Source organism: Drosophila serrata, unplaced genomic scaffold (assembly GCF_035046125.1).
Source record: "Drosophila serrata isolate PLE 108 unplaced genomic scaffold, ASM3504612v1 contig_320, whole genome shotgun sequence".
Taxonomy (NCBI): Eukaryota; Metazoa; Arthropoda; class Insecta; order Diptera; family Drosophilidae; genus Drosophila; species Drosophila serrata.
This window is the reverse complement of record NW_028257218.1, coordinates 296,808-317,719: the sequence shown is the minus strand read 5'-3', so window position 1 is coordinate 317,719 and position 20,912 is coordinate 296,808. Positions and strand designations below refer to the sequence as shown.

At 41.6% G+C, this 20,912-nt stretch overlaps 3 protein-coding genes across 3 annotated transcripts; all 3 read left to right on the top strand.

Annotated features, from left to right (window-relative positions):
• The first annotated feature begins 3,462 nt into the window (after positions 1–3,462).
• d-cup (davis-cup) lies at positions 3,463–4,804 on the top strand. The gene is made up of 3 exons (XM_020957371.2): positions 3,463–3,969; positions 4,044–4,145; positions 4,208–4,804. Exons 1-3 carry the CDS (start codon positions 3,613–3,615, stop codon positions 4,406–4,408), a joined length of 660 nt encoding a protein of 219 aa, XP_020813030.1. The 5' UTR covers positions 3,463–3,612; the 3' UTR covers positions 4,409–4,804.
• Positions 4,805–5,358: 554 nt separating this feature from the next.
• Positions 5,359–6,843, top strand: LOC110187883 (actin, cytoplasmic A3a-like). The gene is made up of 2 exons (XM_086837572.1): positions 5,359–5,480; positions 5,548–6,843. Exon 2 carries the CDS (start codon positions 5,568–5,570, stop codon positions 6,696–6,698), a length of 1,131 nt encoding a protein of 376 aa, XP_086693698.1. The 5' UTR covers positions 5,359–5,480; positions 5,548–5,567; the 3' UTR covers positions 6,699–6,843.
• A 3,090-nt stretch (positions 6,844–9,933) lies between these two features.
• LOC110187861 (small ribosomal subunit protein uS8A-like) lies at positions 9,934–10,539 on the top strand. The gene has a single exon (XM_020957346.2). It carries the CDS (start codon positions 10,033–10,035, stop codon positions 10,423–10,425), a length of 393 nt encoding a protein of 130 aa, XP_020813005.2. The 5' UTR covers positions 9,934–10,032; the 3' UTR covers positions 10,426–10,539.
• The last annotated feature ends 10,373 nt before the right edge of the window (positions 10,540–20,912 follow it).

Here is a 20,912-nt window from a genome sequence, read left to right as displayed (position 1 = left end):
CAATTTATTTACGCGCCATTAAAAATGCACATAACAAGCAAATTGCATTTTTGCCATACACTCGGCGGCCAGATCGAGCTCTTAAGTAAATTACAATAAATTTGGCGCAAAACTTGCATATGAAATGTGCAATGTTCGCGTTACAAAAGCCACTCGCTGTCGGCAATAATATAATTAAAAATTAAATGGCAAATTAATTGGTGAAAAATATCAAAAAGACTTTCTACGCAAGCCGGCATTTGCGGCATTTAAAATGCCATTAATATTGCATCAACACCTGCAGTACAAGCGCTTAAATAAACATGCACAAAAAGCCCGCGCACTTTACATTAAAACATTTCTGGCCCCGAAAAAAACTATTGATGAATAATGAAGGCCCAACCCGGAAACAAAGCCAATGTGACCGCAGATACAGCTGCAGATACAGCTGCAACAGCAGCAGCAACAGCAACAGCAGCAACAGAAATCGCATTCCGGCAGCATCACTGGCAGCACATGCAACGCCAACAGCTGCTGCTGCTCGACTTGTAAGTGACACGACCCGAGTTCAACTCCGGCCATAAATCAGCGGCCAAACACTGTTTTTTTAATTCTACATAAGCACAAACAAATGGACAAGAGTCGTATTTATTGTTTTTGTTGGCCGGGAATGTAAAATAATTCATGAATTTATTCCCCAACGAGGTGATAAAGTACATTTAATGCGAAATGTTGAACGATTTCCATTGGAAGTTAAGCTAATCACCAGATAATCTAGCAATATTACACGACTATTTATTTTGTTTATTGAACTAATTGCAATATGTACAAATTGCTTTTAAAATATTAAGGACTTTTCCCTTCACATTTAAAGTCTTGAACAAACTCGAATTAATCTTTCTTGTAAAAATTCTATTGTTTGCGGTCTTCTTTTGTTTACCTTTCAGAAAGCTCCAACTTAATCCGCTTATAGCACTGAGGAACTCTATTATTTCATAGAACACCATTCCAGGTGTCCATTCTGTTGACTAAAGTGTGATATTATTAAGGCAGCTGCTGTGCCCTTTATGGCCCTACAATTAGTCAAGATAATTAGGTGGCAAACGGCATTCAACGACCGAGTCCGACATGTGGCGTGGACCTATTTAAATGCAAAATAATTATATTCACGTCGCATGTATGTATGAATGCAGCAAGGGGCAGGACTGTTGCTTCCATCTCCCTGCCTGCGGTTTTTTATACTCTCATTTATTTCATAGTTGCCTGCGGCAAGCGAAAAGTTTCAGGCATGTTAATAACACTCATAATTAAAAATTAAATGTTATAATTCTGTGTGTGCTGCCGTGCGGCTTATCCGTTTGCCAGAAAATTATTTCCCAGCTATGTGGCATCAGACAATTACTGACGATTCTGATTTTTTGCTCATTTTTTCATCCTTCATCCAACATACAAAAATGTTGCAAGACAACCTTCGATGAGCTAGAGCAATTATGAGATGTAAAGGCCATGTTTTGCCAAAAATTCCCATCAAGTCATGTCCATAAAAAAGCACAAAAAATTGAATATGAGTGAACCTTCATTTCGCCAAGAACAAGAGTTCTCCGAAGGACGATGTCGACAAGCACGCTGGCCAGGCAATAAAAGTTGGCAACTACTTTGCAAGTTTTCCCAGATGTTTTACGGTCGGGGAAACCGGTTAGGCAAGCCAGCCACTTAAAAACACAAATATCCAGAACATTTTCGCCCAGAAGTCAATGCCACAAAAAATATAACAAATATTACAATATCCTTCCGTGCAATCATTTCGCAACGCCAACAATGCGACTTAAAGGTCCAAGATGTATTTACTTTTTAAGGTTGAGCAGGACTTTTCCTTTATTTCATTTGTACCGAAAAAGCTATTTCTTTACGATTTAATACGATTTCGTACAAGCTACTGAACAAAATTTATTCATAACAAAATTTCAATTGATTTTAAAAAGTCGATTAAAAAGTGCTTTTTGCAAAGTCATTCCGCCGCGAAGGACCTTTAGATAATCAAGGTAAAACCAGAAAGCACTTGAAGGAGGTAGGGCTCACATGGCTTGAATTTCGTATTTTTATATTATAGAATAAAATATAACACAGGAAATTTTCAATATTCCATTTTTCACAGTGAACGCGATGACAAATGTAAGTGAGTTCGACTGGGAGCGATCCTTAAATTGTATTGCACGGCACGGCACTCTCAGCAGGATCCGCGTGCGATGCCAATTTGAATAATTATTGGCGCAGAGACAGAAAGTCAATCAGTGGGAATGCAGCGGGCAATTTAATACAATTGCGGGCCAAGGCGCTTATTCAATTAATTACTTGAAACAGTGCGTCAAAAAGCGGGCAAGTAATGCAGAAAAAGCCGAGTAATTATTTTACACTTTGCTGCCGTTGCCGTCGTGGCTCTCGATTTCCCACCAGCTGCACTTCCCCTCCATCTGTGATTTCCACAACTGCATTTTCCACGCCTGCATTTTGATGAAGTTTTTTTTCCGGGACAACACGGCGCAGTGGCACTTGCAGTTGCATCTGTCGCCGGTGCATAATAAAGTTTGCTTAAAGTTAAGTTTGTTAAATCCTTGCCGGGACCGGGGCCAAGGTAATGTGACCCAGTTTTCGGGGGCCCAGCAATTATCGGCATCTGATTAAATGAAATCAAAGTCGGCAGAAATCAAAGGCAATATAAATTCACATAAATTCGTCCCGGGCGCTTTAAATGTCAAGTGGCGCTCGTCCATCGATTTTTATGCCTCGCTGGCTGCTGGGGTCATTTATCAATATGTAGATTTCCCTGGCAGAGTTCAATGGGTCCCACGGATCTCCATACAGGCCGACACGGACCCCCGTATAAATTGCGTAATTTTTTTACCCTCACACACAATTGGAGATAAATTGACTGATATGCATGTTGTGGGCCGCCGTCGTCTGTCTGCCAAATTGATGTATGCGTCTGCCCGGCAAAGTGTCCTCCCGCCGAGCGCCGCCCCACTTTCACTTTTCCGCTCTTTGATTTTTTTTCCTTAAATAAATCGAAGCCCCAAGCCACTTCCGGTGACTGCACTAAAATGCCAGACAAGAGCGTAATGGCATCAATTTCCTGCAGCCGAAATTTAAATTTCGACAACCTCCAAGATCCAAGGCAACGCCACTCCTTCTCCTCCTCTTATGGGTCCTATTATTAGGTTGGGTTTCACATAAACTTGTCTTGTATTTGAACAAATAAATAAAAATCAAGCTCAAGCTGATATTAAGTTAAGTTGATCCGATGTCTATACCTGTTCAAAGGTTTTTGGTAATCGAGTTTAGAAGTGAATGGATAATTAAACATAAGTCTTAGTTAGGTCATTGGGTTTATGATCAATTAAATTAAGTATACATATTATTGATTTATAAATTAGTTTAAAATGTTCATGTAATAAGTAACCCGTTCGATTACCTTCCCTTTAGTAGTTTTCCTTTTATTATTCATTAGTCAGTTAATCGTTGCAGTCCTAATTGTTTATTGTAGCGTTCCTTTATTTCCTTGACACACTTTAGTTTTCTAAAGAGTGGCATTACCTTGAAAAGTCTGTGAATTTGCCATTTAGCAATTCTGCAAAAATGAAGGTGGACCTTACCATGAATGATCGCAACAACTTGCGATTTCAAGCACTTTACGGAGCACTTGTGCCCCAGATCGCACGTCAGGTGCCCTTCACCGAGCCGGAGGTGTCCTGTCTCCTGTTGATCTACTACAAGTACAGCCTGCAGAATGGCCCCAGCTCACGACGGATAACAAACGTTCAGTTTGGAAAGATTGTTATCGGGTTTCAGCAGCTGTACGACATGGACGTGGTGGATCGCATCGTGACATTGATCACAGGCGATAGGAAATATGTCACACCAATGGAGTTTATCCAGTATATGACCATCGTAATGACTTGCGACATAGAGCGCAAAATGGATTTTGCATACATGGTAATTTAGTACTTTGATTTCTTTAAATTAAAACTATTATTACATTATTAAAATATTTATTCTTATTGGTACAGATCTATGATAAATTTGGCTTGGGTATTAATCGCGAGGTAATTTCCAATGCGGTGGAGAAATTCTTTCCCGGGGAAGATGACGAGGTACTCGAGATGCGATTGGTGAGCTGGGAACCCTGACATCTCTTCCCTAAATATTAATGTTGTATGTTCTCCCCATTTAGGACATGGTCGAATTTTTAATCCTCAAATTTGATGAAGACCAAGATGGTATCATCACATTTGATGAGTACAAATCGGTCGTGTTGCGGCAGCCGCATCTGCTCGAGTTCCTGGGTCCCATTTTTCCCTCAAAAGAGATTCGACAGGTGATCGCCTATTGTTCCGCCTTATACTCTCACATTCCAGAGCTAATCACGATGTAGCTCTGGTATATGTAGAGTGTTTGGCGGTCTGCCAGAACGACTTCCTCGCCGCATAAATCTTTCAGGCACAAATAAATCGAAAGCAATGCAAATCAGTGCGCCCCGTCGCCGCGTTTCCCCGTGTTCAGCCATTGTAGCCACTCGAAAATGTCAATGACAATGATGATGAACTGCAAAATAGAGCGCTGACAGCTGCAACGAGACGCTGGATAGATAGATGGCTGAATGGAGAGTATATAGAGGACCACAGCTGCCTCAGAGCCACACCAGAGAAAAAAGCGAATTTCATCCTCACTAACCCATAATAGTTAGATGATGAAGTGACATGCATACTTACAAATGTCTAAAAAATAAATCAATTTAAAATAAAAAATATATACTTATGTTTATATAATGTATTATTATTTCTTATATTATTAAACTGTGTAAATTTTTACCCAAGTGCAGTAGTCACTACTTCACGGGCATAATTTTAAATATGGAGCACAGCAGCTCCAGAAATACTTTGCTCTGGTTGAACGCTTCACTGGCTCGTCGACTGCCTTTTGCCATTGCCCCATGACAGCTTGATTTGTTGGCAGTTGGCATACAATTGACATTTGATGGATGGTGTTCTACATTGTCGGGACATTCTGCATTCTAGGATTCCGCATTCTGACTGCAGTCGTCTCTTGAAGTCTTCCCCATCAAACTGCAGCGAGACAAAGACCCCATTTCAAGCCCTACTCTTTAGTTTAAATAGATAATTTAAAGCACCCATTGTAAAGAAATAAGAATGCGAATAGTACATATATTTACAAACTGGGACATATTTTGTTAGCTATAAGTATATTTTTTTTATGTATTTTAGATAGTGTCTTACACACTTGCTATTCCAATTGTTCCGGATTTAGTTAAAGTAAAGCATGATAGAAAATATAAAATATATCCTTTATAAAGCAGCTGCTATCTAAAAACTCGAAGGTGTTACACGTTTTCTCAAATAAATTAAAATAACTTAGTTTTCTTCAAATCAAAAATAAATCCTAGATACATTGAGAATAACTTCAAAGCATTTGCCACTGTTGGTCAGGTATTGTAGAGCTCGCTTTCAAGTAAACTATTACAGACTGGTTTCGTTCAAATGTACATATTTTTAGAGAGTGAAAATCTTCCGGAAATGCATGACGAAGAAGCTACCGCCCTGGTCGTGGATAATGGATCCGGTATGTGTAAGGCTGGTTTTGCCGGCGATGATGCACCCCGTGCTGTGTATCCATCGATTGTAGGTCGTCCCCGTCACCAGGGCGTTATGGTGGGCATGGGCCAAAAGGACTCGTATGTGGGCGATGAGGCCCAGAGCAAGCGTGGCATCCTAACGCTGAAATATCCCATCGAGCACGGCATCATCACCAACTGGGACGACATGGAGAAGATCTGGCATCACACATTCTACAATGAGTTGCGCGTCACACCCGAGGAGCATCCCATTCTGCTGACCGAGGCCCCGCTCAACCCGAAGGCGAATCGCGAGAAGATGACCCAGATAATGTTCGAGACCTTCAATGCCCCGGCCATGTATGTGTCCATTCAGGCGGTTCTTTCGCTGTATGCCTCTGGTCGTACCACCGGCATCGTTCTGGACTCTGGCGATGGTGTCACACACACCGTGCCCATCTATGAGGGTTATGCCCTGCCACATGCCATCCTTCGTATGGATCTAGCTGGCCGCGATCTGACCGATTATTTGATGAAGATCCTGACTGAGCGAGGTTATGCCTTCACCACCACCGCTGAACGTGAAATTGTGCGCGATATGAAGGAGAAGCTGTGCTATGTGGCCTTGGACTTCGAGCAGGAGATGGCCACCGCAGCCTCCAGCTCCTCCCTGGAGATGTCTTTCGAACTGCCCGATGGACAGGTAATCACCATCGGCAATGAGAGATTCCGGTGCCCCGAGACCCTCTTCCAGCCATCCTTCTTGGGCATGGAAGCCCAAGGTATACACGAAACGACATATAATTCGATAATGAAGTGCGATGTGGACATACGCAAGGATCTGTACGCCAATGTAGTCCTATCGGGCGGCTCTACCATGTACCCGGGCATTGCTGACCGCATGCAGAAGGAGATCACTGCCCTGGCCCCATCCACCATGAAGATCAAGATTGCTGCTCCGCCAGAACGCAAGTATTCTGTGTGGATCGGTGGATCTATTCTGGCCTCGCTGGCCACTTTCCAGCAAATGTGGATTTCGAAGCAGGAGTATGATGAATCTGGCCCAGCCATTGTCCACCGAAAGTGTTTCTAAGTGGAAGGCATCATTCGCGCTCCTGCCGAGACCATTCCATATCAAAATTCTATTTTGCAAATCAGTTACTACGCATGCATTAAAATTATTCATATATTTAGTTGTCAAATAAAATGATTATATTCACTTGCAATATATAAGAAAAGGGATTCTTATTAGTCCGTATATATTCCATTATTATGTTGTTAAATGTATTAAAATTGGTTCTAAGCCCACATTAGAAAATTAGTTATAAACTTAAGTTAATTGTTTGAACTATTTCAGCCTAGATTTATTCGTTATTATTTACTGCTTAATAGTAAAAGAATTCATAATTTTTCATTCATTTAATTTTAAAATATTGCTAGGAATAAAGACCTTAGATCCGTTTCAATTATAAAATACCTTATTTACCCGGTTGCTATTTATGTCTGATTTCATACAGCAAACAGGAAAAGTAGAAAGAAACTTTTTTGTACAGCCAAGTTTCTCACTGCCTAAATAAAAAATGAGACAAAGTCTGCCAGCTGACGAGTGCCAAAGGACATGGCAGGGATTCGACTTTATAGTCGTGGAATGGGAATCCAAGTGTACGAGTATAAATAAAACAGGCCGCAGTTTTTCCACTATTTCCACGTTCATCTCGGCCATATTTTACGTGAGTTGTGGTCGAGGAATTTCGGGGGAAGTAGGAAGGGAAAAAAACTTTTCGGCGTTATGAAAACTCTTGAAGATTTCGGAGCCAACGAAACTTTTGTATTCTCGCATATATTATTTGTAGAACACACAGAGATATACAGAAACGTCGTCTCTGCCCGTATTTGCTGAGATTAATTAACAAATCTGGAGATGGCATGCCAGTTCGACTCCTTAAAAACACAAGGCTAATGGCTAGAAAAGTGAGCGCATTTGCATACCAAGAAAGTCAGGACAAGTAACGAGCCAGTGAAACATGAAACAAAAAGTAAACAAACAAAGGATCCTGGAACACAGGAGTTTCGTCGTCAAAACTCGAAAGAAACAAGGCCATGTTGAATTTTGAGAAAATTCCAGCATTCGGTTTTTTTATACCCTCACTTGTCGAGTCCCGAATTTAAAGATCATTTTTTCGAAGCCTTGAATAATATTACTGAATATATGTTTAAAATATTACAAATATTTTTCAGATTTCAACAATTTCATGAGGTTTTTATCTCCGTTTTTATATTCCAGAAAGAAATGTTTGACTCCTTGGCCGGCTAAGCCTCTTGCATTTGTAATTATTTATGCAAAAATTGTTGCCCAACAAACTTAATTTAGTTAAATGTTTGACTTTAGGCAGGCGCTTGTTGATTAACCGACTGGAACGAGTGCCGAGTGGCCCCCGCCACGCCCCTGGGTATGCAAATAACAATAAGGCGGGGGCGGGGGGCGGGGCTCACCTTCAGTAACATCGCACTCCTTAATCCCCAGTCCTCACTTTTCCACCCTTCAGTTCATGCAATCCCCTCTACTTGAATGTTGTTCTTGGGTGTTTGAGTTTGGCACTCGTACTTGCGTGTAAACACGCATGATTAAGCTACAGGCACAAATTAGCATAAGGCAGGCACAAAACTCAAGGAATGTGACTTTGAAGGACCCTCGAGTTAGCTTTTATTGCTTACAATTTTCAACTTTCTGTGAAAGGGTAAAGGAAACACTTTATTAAGCCTTCAAAGGTATCAGGAAAATTTCTGTTAAATTTTGTAATTAATAAAAATATTATTCTCTCTATTTTATTTAGTACAAAACATGCTAGAAATTCTGTTGCTCTGAATAAATAAATGACATGATGGCGAATTTCAGTTCAGTGCGGCATGGCTTATTGAATTTAACTAGAATTCCGTGGCTAAACAAATTCCAGCTACAGTCAGGTGCATCGATATATATGTACATATATCGATCCGGACTCAGATCCTGGTTCAGAGGAAGAGAAGCGAAGCGTGGCGGAGAATGCATCATGATGAAGACGATGATGACGCCAAAATACATCGCAGAAAGAGTCGGAACCGGCAGCGACAGCGACTGCACTCAGCGCATTGCATTGCAAAGTGAACTCCACTTACATGGAGTAAATAAATAAAAAGGATGCCCGAACAGAGCTCACAATTTATGGATCCACTTGCCGGCGCAAAGGACAATGGCGGCAAAAGCGGAAAACAGGAAAAGCGAAAAGAATGGGGTAAGAGCAAGAGCTTCAAGCGTGCCAAACGTGGCCAAATGTAAAATAATACGTGACAATAATGCTGCCAATGGCCATGTTGATTAGGCTGCTTTATTTATGGCCGACAGCTGATCCTGATCCGCATTCGCCTTTGAGTTAAATTCCAGAGGCAAATGCGGCTACATATTTGTTTCCCAGGAATGGCCAATCTATGGTAAATTCATTGAGTTGCCACAATCCGGGGTTGATCTGCAGCTTTTGTGGCCCAACTTGCTCTTTGGGCCTAATGAACCGAGCAAGCAATGTGTGTTTGTCTGTGTCGAAAGCCATTTCCAGGTGGTATGTGTTTATGCATAAAATATTTACAAAGTTTCGTGTCTCCGTGTGGCTTTCGCCGAGTCCAATTTGCCCAAATGCAGAAGTAACATTTGAGGCCGGCCTTGTGTGTGTGTATGTGTGTGGCAATTCTTTTTGCCCCTCTTATTATTCCAAGTTTATTTAGGAGCCACTGGAGGAGTGTGGAGTGGAATGAAAACCCACATCAAAGCATAGCACGTGGCACGCATGAGTGGCAATGGCAAAAAGCACACCACCAGCACGAGAAGCTGGAGTAGAAGCAGGAGCAGGAGCAGGAGCTGTAGGACCAACAGAAGCCAAGGCAGCCCCAATTGCATTGCCATTGCCCCGAGTTGACCACAAAACATGCGCCCGGCTACGAAAACCAAGCCAAGCCAACACGAGCCTGGCCAAAAAAGAAAACACGGCAAACGAATCAAGGGAAAAAGTAAAGCAAAACCCAAAAACCAACTACACTTTACATAAATTACATAAAACAGATATTCATAAAAAGTGGGTTCCCGTAAGACCGTTTCGTAGTTTAATAAATGTTTTTAAATCAATAATGTGTTTGAATAAAAATAAAATAATAAAGACTTTATCATATTTTATCTAAAAAATTCTAGCCATAAATAAAGACAGGTAAAAAGTTGACCGGGCTATGGAATCTTGTATAATTAAGTATTTTTCCAAAAGATTTTAAAAGACACTAACGCATATTGCATATATTTTTATTGCAAGGATCTGGTCAGCTTTTTTTTCTTTTCTTCTCGAATTTTCTACGAATTTGCATCAGAAAAATATTCCGAAAGCTCTTCTTACTTAAAAATCGCAAATATGGTCCGAATGAACGTTTTGGCCATCGCCTTGAAGTGCATCTCCAATGCCGAAAAACGTGGTAAACGCCAGGTCCTGCTGCGTCCCTGCTCCAAGGTGATTATCCGCTTCCTGACCGTGATGATGAGACACGGCTACATTGAAGAGTTCGAGGTTGTGGACGACCATCGCTCAGGAAAAATAGTGGTCTACCTCACCGGACGCCTGAACAAGTGCGGCGTCATCTCGCCAAGATTCGATGTACCCATCAACGACATCGAGAAGTGGACCAACGCATTGCTGCCTTCTCGTCAATTTGGCTACATCGTGCTCACCACCTCGAGCGGCATCATGGACCATGAGGAGGCCAGAAAGAAGCATGTGGGAGGCAAGATCCTCGGGTTCTTCTTCTAGGATCACGAAGAGTCAAAATATACCAAAAGGAAGTCAAAAATAATTCCATGGAAACCAACAACTGAATCCAAGGAATTCAGTTTCACAGCCTCTCCAAATAAAATGTTCAATCAATTTCCCTTTTTGTTTCCCTCAGTGTTGCGGCAACAACAGTAAAGCTAGAAACACACGATGCAAACAATTTGCAGCAAGTTGATTGCTGCAAACAAATTTGCACGTTTAAACACGAGTGAAAACATTTTGCTGCAAACAAAAAACTTGCAAAGTTGTTTTGCAGCAATATTTGTTGCTTGTCGTCTGTATACATTTTTTGACAGCTATCTTGGTTGCGTCAACTGTTTGCTTGTTTGCATGTGCTGTTTGCTTTCAGTCGTAGTATTGCAGCAAACAAAGCACAATGTGGTTGTTCCAAGACCATTTTGTCGTGTTCAGTGAAGCAAAAAGTCTTTTGCATATGTATTGGTATACACTCACACGCATAGGCAAGCGTCTGTATTGCAGACGAAATATACATATATATATATAAAAAAAAAATTAAAAAATATATATATGTATATATATATATATACATATATATATGGGCAATTCTCTGGAGAACGCAACCGTGGCCATAAAATTAAAAGTCAGTAAATGTCTGTTTTTCTTACATATGTTTATAGCGAATATATTGAATTTAACGAAAATAAGCTTATTTTACATTTATTCATAAAATATTTCGAAATATTTCAATGCAAAGTCGAAGGCGGGGAAATTTCTGTTTCGAACATTTCTACCGCACGTTTTGTTTTGATTATGTCTTTTAATGGAGAGTCACTATGTATTGATATTCCCACTTTTAAATCTTTGTTTACATTCAAAGAATATAAAGGAAAGGTAAAAGAAACGATGCGATACCCAAATACGGTAAATTTTCAACAGAAAACATAAAAGAATACAGCAAGAGTCTCTTGCTCAGAGCGAGAGCGAGAGAGTATGAACTGTTTCGGTTGTGCTCGCAACGAGAGCGCAAGAAAAAAATAGTTCGACAGTTATTTGCTCTGCTTGCAAGCAGTGTCAATAAAAAATAAAAACACGTGTAGACAGTAACGCAATATATTGCACGAAATAGCCATGCAAAAGTTTGCGTGCAAAACAAAAATTTATTGGAGCAAGAAATTTTCTTGCAATATTTGCATAGGTGTAAACATTTGTGCAAACTTTTGCTGCAAATTATTTTCAACTTGCTGCAAATTGTTTGCATCGTGTGTTTCTAGCTTAAGAGAGCGGTAAATCAACTGCTGACCAGTGTACGGCTGCAGTTACGTATGTGAATTTGTAATCTAAACTTTTATACTCGTTGACTCGTTGGCTCGTTTTTCCATCAGCGGCGAACAGGAAACGGAAATTGCTGCTGTTGGCCCGTTGACAAAAACACGACACTTGCACCTCAAGTTGCCAGGAACTTTCAACTTGATTTTCACAGCAATAGCAATGGCAATAGCAACAGCAACGGTGGCCAGGAGGACATTATGCGACTGGCAATTGCTTACGGTTTTGTTGCTTTTTCGTCCTGTTGTCGGGAAAACTGAATGTGTCCATGATTGCGATTGCAGGCGGGCGATCGTGTTGTTCCTGTTCCTGTTTTTGTGGCCATGTGTCTATCGGTCCATTGATTAAGCGTGGCCAGGTGGCCGGGTGGCCGAGTGTCCTGGATATGGCCCTTTCTCCACTCTCTTTCGCCCACGCTCACTCAATCAAAGCAAGCTAAAAGTTTGCGCTACGGGTTTAACCTCAGTTTGCATTCTTTATGAGTGTTTCTGCTCCTGTTTTTTGCGGCATGCACTTTAAAAATACTAGGGTTGTATTATATAATACACACATTTTTAACGAATCTACTTCTAATCATAAATATCTGTGATCAAATTCCTTTTATTTTGCATTTGACTTCAGCACTTTGATTAATATTTTAAATACTTTGTTTGTTGTCTTCAGAATTTTTTTGTATCTGCCTGGCTCTCAGCTCTTTCTGCTCTGCATTTTTTGTGCTTCCTTTGAATGCTTAATGCAAATTGATTTACCCGCTTCTGTTTTACCTTTTTCACCTATACAACTTTTACTTAAACGAATTTGCAACGGCTTTAAGTTGCAATTAAGCCCGCTGAGCGGAGCGTGGAACTTGTTAACTGATTTTACCGACCGCCTTGCTCGTTGCCAGTTGGCTGCACATTTGCGACGGCACACGAAAATTTTTAACTTAAATTACTTTTCGTAATAACTTTATTTTGTAATTTACGTAAGTAGAAGTAACATTTATGCAGCTGCATAAACCGCCAACGAAAGTAGCTGACAAACTATGACGGTGCACGTAAAAAACTTCGTGCCGAGGAGTCTTTGCGAATTTGTGCAAAAATTTGCCAGGAGGGAAAAGGAGCACCATAATCGAGGAGCTGCAAAAGGAGAACGGCATAAATGGGTGGTTCTTGTGGGGGGTGGGTCGCCTTTCGTTCGGCCTTGCCCCCCCCCCAGTAGTTGATGTCACTCAGTTAGATAATTTGCATACGGAAATGGAGCCGGCTCTTTGATGGTTTCCTACGATCTTTGGGAATCTATAGGCGAGTCCACCTGTTCCGGGAATGAGTGGTAATCCTTCCTGCTCGGAATTCCGGTGGCATTTTAAATTTTTAATACGGCACTTGGCCGAAGGGAAAATGAGGAAACTCGGGCACGTTGTTTTTCTTTCGCTTGCGTAATGAGGAAAACTTTTCCTCGCTACATGCAATTTGGTCTTGTTCCCAGGTCTCAGCTCTCAGTTGGCAGTTCTCTGATGTCTTTGCCGGTTGGTTGGTCGGTCGCTCGGTCTACTTGTCCTTGCAAAATGCCATTTGCATTTGCCAAAAGCCCAGCCATAACGGCGAGAAGAAAGCAACACACTTACCTCAATAGTCAAACAAAGCGGCGCAAAAGTGCGGCATACTTTGTGGCGCTTGGCATGCAGAGCATGTGCCCCCCATTCGGTCCACCGTCTGACATACAAATCATTTTGCCGAGTGCCGAATGTCGAGTGGGGAGCAGTAATGTAACCACAACGAGAGCACTGCAAAAAAGTCCCTTCTAAATTCAAAGATTCATTCTTGAAATTGTAATCAAGGAAGGAGGTTCGGAGATATGGTTCCGAGATCAAGTATTTCTTTGAAAAAAAGAACTAACTTTGAAAAAAAAGATAACTAAATCAGACAGAAATGTAATATTTGTAGTTTATATATTGATACATGTATTTTGAATTATTTGTTGAAGGAATGTCAAAGAATTTATTAAGCATTATTATGTAAAAAGCTTGCGTTGCGGTATCCTCTATCATCCAAGGTTTAAATTCTTATCTGTCTCTTTACTCGTTGTATGTGGGTACACGCTCGCTTTCCTGTAGCTTGACAAGATTCATGTCACATTTACATTTTAATTACTCCGACCACCGGCTTAGGGAACAGATTCTTTTTTCCTTCCCAATCGCTTTGACAACCAATCAATAAATCAGAGACACTAGCACGGGTCTTATCAATCAAAAGCGTGCCCGTATGTAGTATTCTAAGATCCCAAGTGTGGGCAACAATTATGCGGACCGGCGGAGAGCGGCTCAAGAGGCACTCAGCCTGGCTGAAGGAATCAAACGAGCAGGAGCAAGAGCTGGAGCAGTGCCACAAGCAGGAGCAGGATCCAGAAATGCCGAGGCAGACCTCCAGCTGGCAAAACCAAACAAAGGGCTGCAACAAATGGCAAAGGGAATCAGCGGCAAAAGCGTAACCAGAGTGAAAAGTGTAAAATGCAAAATCTCATTGATGATTGAATGCAGCAGGATGAAGCAGGATCCTCGGCACTTTTTTTTGCGCCGCTTTGTCTCAGTCTCAATAACGAAATGCAAATACGGCAAAAAGCGAAAGCAAACACACAAATACGCATGAGGAGGAATGCCAGTATGGCTGGAGGAGAGTGAAAAAGTGCCAGGACCAAAGGCAAATCGGAATGGCACAGAGGCGAAGCAGAAAGCTGCCAAGTGCCCGGCAAGAGAAGCTGGCAAAAAAAACGGGCTACAAATTGTGACAATAAACCCAGAATCTATAGATGCCCTAACCAAGTCAGATTTAAGATTGAAATGAAGTTGAACTTTGGCCTTAAAATTGGTTGTTTCTAGGAAAATTGAATAAAATCTTTATAAATATTTTTTATACTGAGTTGGAACACTTTCTTTTAATAATGTTTCCTAAGGATATATGATATGAGTTTAGTTAGTTCTTGAAGTTCCATCGTAGCTTTATTATATTATAAGAATAAATCAATAAAATGGTAAGATTTATGCAAAATAATTTACATTTGCCTTGAATGTTCTGTAGATATATTTACAACAATAAATATTTAATATATAATTTAGCTCTAAAAGTCTCATATCATTCTATAAAGATAAGCAGCTTTTGACACTGCAGTCTTAAATAAATATTAATTAAACAAAGAACCTTTCATAGAGCACCTATAAATTGTACTGGAATTAATCACCAACAAAGTCAACCCTCAATTAATTAAATTTTAATACAAATATATGATACTAAACACCTCTTCCCATAGTCTTGTATACACCGTCTGCTGCTGCAACTGGAGGTGCGAAATAAAAGGAGAGCATAACTTTCCATTGGACCAAGACCAAGTTCATAACCATGCCAAGGGACCTTGATCCCTAGGGTAAATAAAATAAAAACACTGCAAAAAAAGACAGAGTGCGATGGTTATGGGGCATGAGAGGAAAGAGAGAGCACTATGCTGGGGCAAAGAAAATGGCGTTAGCTGCAGCGCATAGAATTGCAAATTCAATTTCAATTCAATTGAGCATGTGTTTGCAACGGCACATCCATATGCTCCTCAGTTTCCATCTGGGGGGATGCTGGGGCTCTACTTGTGTGTGCGTATGGGTGATGTATCGAGTGTGTGTGTGTGTGTGTGAGGGGGAGAAGAGATGGCATTGTTGCTCCGCTTGTTGCATTGTTGCATTGTCACTTAGGGGCCGAAAGCGATACGGCAGCTACATCGGCTTTGTCAATAATCAAACTCGATTTAAATCGAGCTTCTCGCATTGCAACACACACGCACGAAATGCACCAAAAATAATTCCCACGATTTGGTGGGAGATTCGATGATTTTTATTAAATTACACGCTATGTAAATAATCCACATGGCTTTCGCGGCGGCGTCTGTCATTAGTTCGCCGACAATTAATGCCAATCGAAGCTCATTAAAATTCAAATCCCCTCCCAGACCCGATGCCATTATAAACATTTTGCGCCAAATGTTAATTAGATTTGAATTTCGAATATTTTGCCAGCTTCAACCGAAAGCAAATAAAGCGCGAAAATGAAAACAATGGCCGGACGATGGACGCTTGCATAAAATGCAAACACAAATCGGCAAATATTATTTTTATGTGCTTCTAATGATAATGATTTTTCGTCGAGCCATCAAAAATGACAGCCCCGAAAATCGGAATGGAATGGGAATGCGCGGGGCTTAGCTGGCGTAATATGGCATAATCAAATTAAAATTAACAAAAACTCTCATGATTGCAAATTAAATGTGGAGAATGGGACTCGCAATTGAAACTGGCATCGATTCCCTGGCTTATACATATTGATTTGAGGGTGGGAAAATTTATTAGCTGTTAAGCAAAACGGATGAAAAGAGAAAAATGGCAAAGCTCGGATCCTCGGCGCACTCCTGATTGCCAGCCGAGCCAAAAACGGATCAAAAGTTAAATTCCTGTTTGACTTTTCATTCGAAAAATTGGATTTTGCATTTAGCAAAAAACTTTCAACGCAGCCAACCAGCCACCAGACAGCCAGCCAGCAGCGGGGATAAGCCGCTCACAGAATGCAAGCCAATGCAATGCTCGACGAAATGGGGGAAAAAAGTTTTTTAGTTCTACAACTAATTTATCAAATTCCAGAGATTTGTTTCGGACTCTCTGTTTGAGTTGGGCTTCGACTTGGCTTACTGATTCCGGGCCGCAACAGAGGCCTCAACAATGGCCATAATAATTTCAATTATTTAAGTGGCAGCAACGGGAATAAGCCCGCTAAATGCATAAACAAATCCGGTTGTCAATTTGCTAATTGCTGTGGTCTTGCCTTTTAATTGCCGCCACAATTCCGCAAAAATAAAAATCCCTAAAAACACAAAAATAAAGGAAATGTCCAATAAAAAGGGGCCAAGGACGGTGGGTATTGTGGATTGTGGGTGTGGCAGCTGCTGCCCTTGGGCGTTCCTGGCACAATTGAAGCGTGTTATTAGCTCTAATTGTTATAAAGCCCTTTTAATTGGGTGTCTGATAAAGTTGTGCTGAAAAGAAGGCTGTGGAGCCTCCAGAGATCCTAGCTTTCGCCTTTACCTTAATGAAAAAAGGGGCTTTTTTGCGAAACCCATTAAAAAGAGAAAGCTTAGGGAGAGAGGCACGGCAGCAGGTTTAACAATTTCATTTTTTTTTCGCCCCGGCTAAGATGAAACTTTTTCGAAAAGTATTTTTCACACGCGCCACACTGCGTATGCGTAATCTTAGGTAACCGCAATATGGAAAAGCAGCCAGCAACCGCAGAAATGGGTCGAAGGAGGGCATTTGTTTTTCCAGGAAGAGCATTTTATTTAAGCATCTTGTTAACATGGTTTCATCGTGTGGCTTAATTAATTTTCAATGTATTTTCGGGTAACAAAAATCCCCGGACCCAAGCCCAGAATCCAGGATAGCAGAGAAAAAAACAGCGTGCTCGAGCATATAAAAGATGCTAATCCACTTTCAATTAAGTACACGGGGCATTCACATCACTAAGGAGTACAGGTTCAAGTGAATTAATTTGAATTTATAGGGACCACAGCTGTGGGGATCTCTTGACCTTTGAATTTAATGGTAGGGATATTTCCTGCAAGGCTCAGAGAAGTACTCAATTTGTGATATAATCAAATATAAAACAACACATTCATTACTTACAATATTATAATTTAAAACACTCGATCTGGGATTATGAAAACTCGTAGTAAACCATTTTCCGGAGCCTGCAAAGAGAACAGATGCTGCGGTCAGACACTTTCCGTGCTGCGGATTGAGCTCAAGACAAATGATGATGCATAAATAACGCGCCGATAATCCCAGTTAAAAGCTCTAACATTTGTTTGGATTTGCTTGTCGCTTTCCAATATTTGCTTTATACACATAATTTCTCGCTATTATTTTTGGCCACCGTCACCGCCAGTCATCTGGCGGTTAATGACGCCCGATTTCGGTGGTGCCAAGATGAATGGCCCTCGATTTGTTATCGATGTCTGGCGGAGCGGTTTATTAATACGAGCATGTCCCACCCATGGAACTGGCAAGGTGAGGCTCTGGTGGTGGAGATGGAGCGGCGTCGGAGATCGAAGTATTGCCCACATTTCAAAGCGATTCGCAGGACTAAGTCGTGGATTGGGAAGGTGCTCCATAATCGTTTGCGGACGTGGAGTTGTCATCAATGCAAATACCACGCAGCGCACTTGTCAGCGCCATCTACATCCTTGTTCTCGTCCTCGTCCTCGTCCTCGTCCTGCAGCTTGGCTACATCGATGGCGTCGCATGATTGATCAAGTGCGTGCGTGCCAGGGACAGTGTCAAGCTGGCTGATAAACTGAGCGAAAAATGAGATATACAGAAATAAAATATGAAACTAATTATTATATTGTGCAATAATTTCTTTTAATATCTTAGATATTTCATATAATCTACAGCACTTTGTCTTATGTTTACGGAACTTGTCAACATTAAAACTTATTTAAGCCGGAATCCTTCTCTCAGTGCAAGGATGCAGCGGGATGCTTCAAGGCGAAACTCGCTGCCGAACCATTTTTCTGACATTTAGTTGACAGCACAAAATTTTTGTTTGCTCGTAATGTGGCCCGTACATCTGGTCCCCCATTCTGCCATATTTCCAGCACTTATATACATACATACATATATATTCCTGATCCATTCACGACGGCTTGCTCGAGTGCGACGGGAGCCAGATGAGTGCTTAAAAAGCATTTCACGCCGTCCACCGAGAACGATGAGTTTGAGGCTAGGTTTGAGGACGAGGACGAGGATGAGGATGAGAAGCTGATTTGACATTTATCACTGCACTGGCGACTTTCGATTTTCCGGTGGCCACCAGGAGCGGAATATGTGACAATAATGGCAGTGATGGAGCCGTTTGAAGCATGCCAAACGCACTCTGCCGGCAGTTGGCAGCTGGATGAGAAATTTTAATGAAAACTGTCAGCGGGGGAATCCCATAGAATCAAGTGGCGAGCGTAGAGAGCCCGGGACAAATGTGATAATCCAATTGGCAGGCACAGGGACGGCACTGTGGCAAAGCCCAGCCTTGTCTAATGTAATTCGTGATTCAGCATAAACTGCCGGTCGGGCACGCCCGCCACGCCCACCAAATGGATTTATTGGCAAGCCCTAAAAGTTGGCCATGCACTGGAAAAAGTCACTGCACTAAAACTAGAAAGTACAAAATGATTTAAGTATGAATAAATATTATTTATTAATTATATTAAATACCTACTTAATGCTTAAGTAGAACTTTTAAAGCTACCAATCCTTGAACCGAACTTTGACCTTATTTTTGCTGTGTGATTGAAACAGAGATTCGGTCTGGGTCCTACTCTGGGCATGGTGCTGGTACTACTACTGGGACACTATCAAACGGTCGGATAGGCCAATTGCCAATTGTCAGATACAATTTATTCCCGCTCCCCTGGATGCTGCCACGGCTGCACTAAATGCGAATTGAAAATAAAATATTACACAGAGATTGCAGCAGCAGTGGCAGTGGCAGTGGCAGTGCGGGGGAAAGACCATCGAGGGTCAAAGCACAGCCAGATAGTGAGGGAAGGACGAAGGACACCAGCACCAAAGAAGACAAACAAACATCCAATGCAGCAAACAGTAACACGATTATGCCCATGGCCATGAGGGATGTGGCAGGATGGGGCACAGAGGAGGCAACTACGACGATCATCGGGAGCAAAAGGAATCGTAAAACAAAAGCGCCAGATAGTTTGCAGCGACGGCAACTACAGCACGGAATACCTCACTGTTATAGCTTCTGATTCTGGTCCCGATTCCGATTCTGATTCCTGCCCCATCTCCGGCCCCCTGCTCCTCGTCCGGTTGCTGCATCTGCCGGTGATTGTGGGCGCCATTGGAAGCAGCGCCAATCGATTGTGTGTGCATTTTTTTGGTGGCGTTAAGTGTTGGCTCTCGGGAAAATAAAGGGAGCGGTGGAAAATGCTGCTGCGTTTACTGGTGCTGCTGCTGCTGTCGTCGTCCTGATAGCAGGACTCAGACAGACTGCACCACCAATTTTAGGGAGCCGCGGGGATAGCACTGGCGTCATCGATGGCTGTCCAGGCAGAGCACATTAAGCTGGTCCTTGAAAGCTCAAAAAGTATTAAATCTATCTGCAAATGGGATAGAAAATATTTAAAAATAGGAATAGTTAATAACCATTATGAAGACAAAGCAAAAAACCCATTAATACGATGGTCTCTTAGTATTTTTACTACTATATTGCACTACATTCTTATCATATCCATGACAATATTACAAATAAATCCTTAACGTAAAAGATACGTAAATTTATATTGTTTCAGACTACTTTTAAATTCGAATTTTAGTTTTAGTTACAAGATTTTTACTTTACTTGGACTTGATTATTTCATTAACGATTTCTGTATATGTATCTTTCCTGTCTATAACTATTATTATTAACATATTATTCCTAAATATCTTGAATTATAAATTACCACTTATATTTCTTACTCTAATTTATATCCTGTAATAACTCTTTTTGCGGTCCACCCCAAATAGGATTCATCTCGCTTCGGGGGGCGGAGACAGATGGAGGCGCGCAGTGCAGTGACACCTTGAGGCGCTGTTGGCAAACTATAGAAATCACATAAACGGCAACCGGCTCCTCCAACTCCTCCGCCTGCCTCGTCCTACCTCCTCCACAGCAGCCCGGAAAAGTCCCGGTCCAGGTCCTGGCCCGCATCGCACACTCAGAGAGGGACGGGAAAAAAAGTATGGCACAAGTGCGGGAAATGGGGGACCACCAAGAAGATCAGTGGCAGCCCACATGCAATGGCTGTTGGAAAAGAAAAAGAAACGCCAGTAAATGCAACGTAAAAATGCATAAATCCGTGGGATTTAAAGATTTCGCCGGAATTTGTGATTTCTCGCATTCGCCTTTTATTTTTGCACGTTTCGCTTGCGGCTGCCGGTTTGCTTTTTGTTTTTAGTGTCGCCACGCCCGCTCTCCTTCTTTTTTTTTGGGGCGTGACTGGATTTACGCGCTGCCTGTGGGCCGGTGTGTCGGTGTGTGTGTGTAAGGATGTGCCTTGCGAGAGACGAGTCCTTCTGGCATTCCCAATTCCCCGCTTTGACTGTTTAACACGCGCAA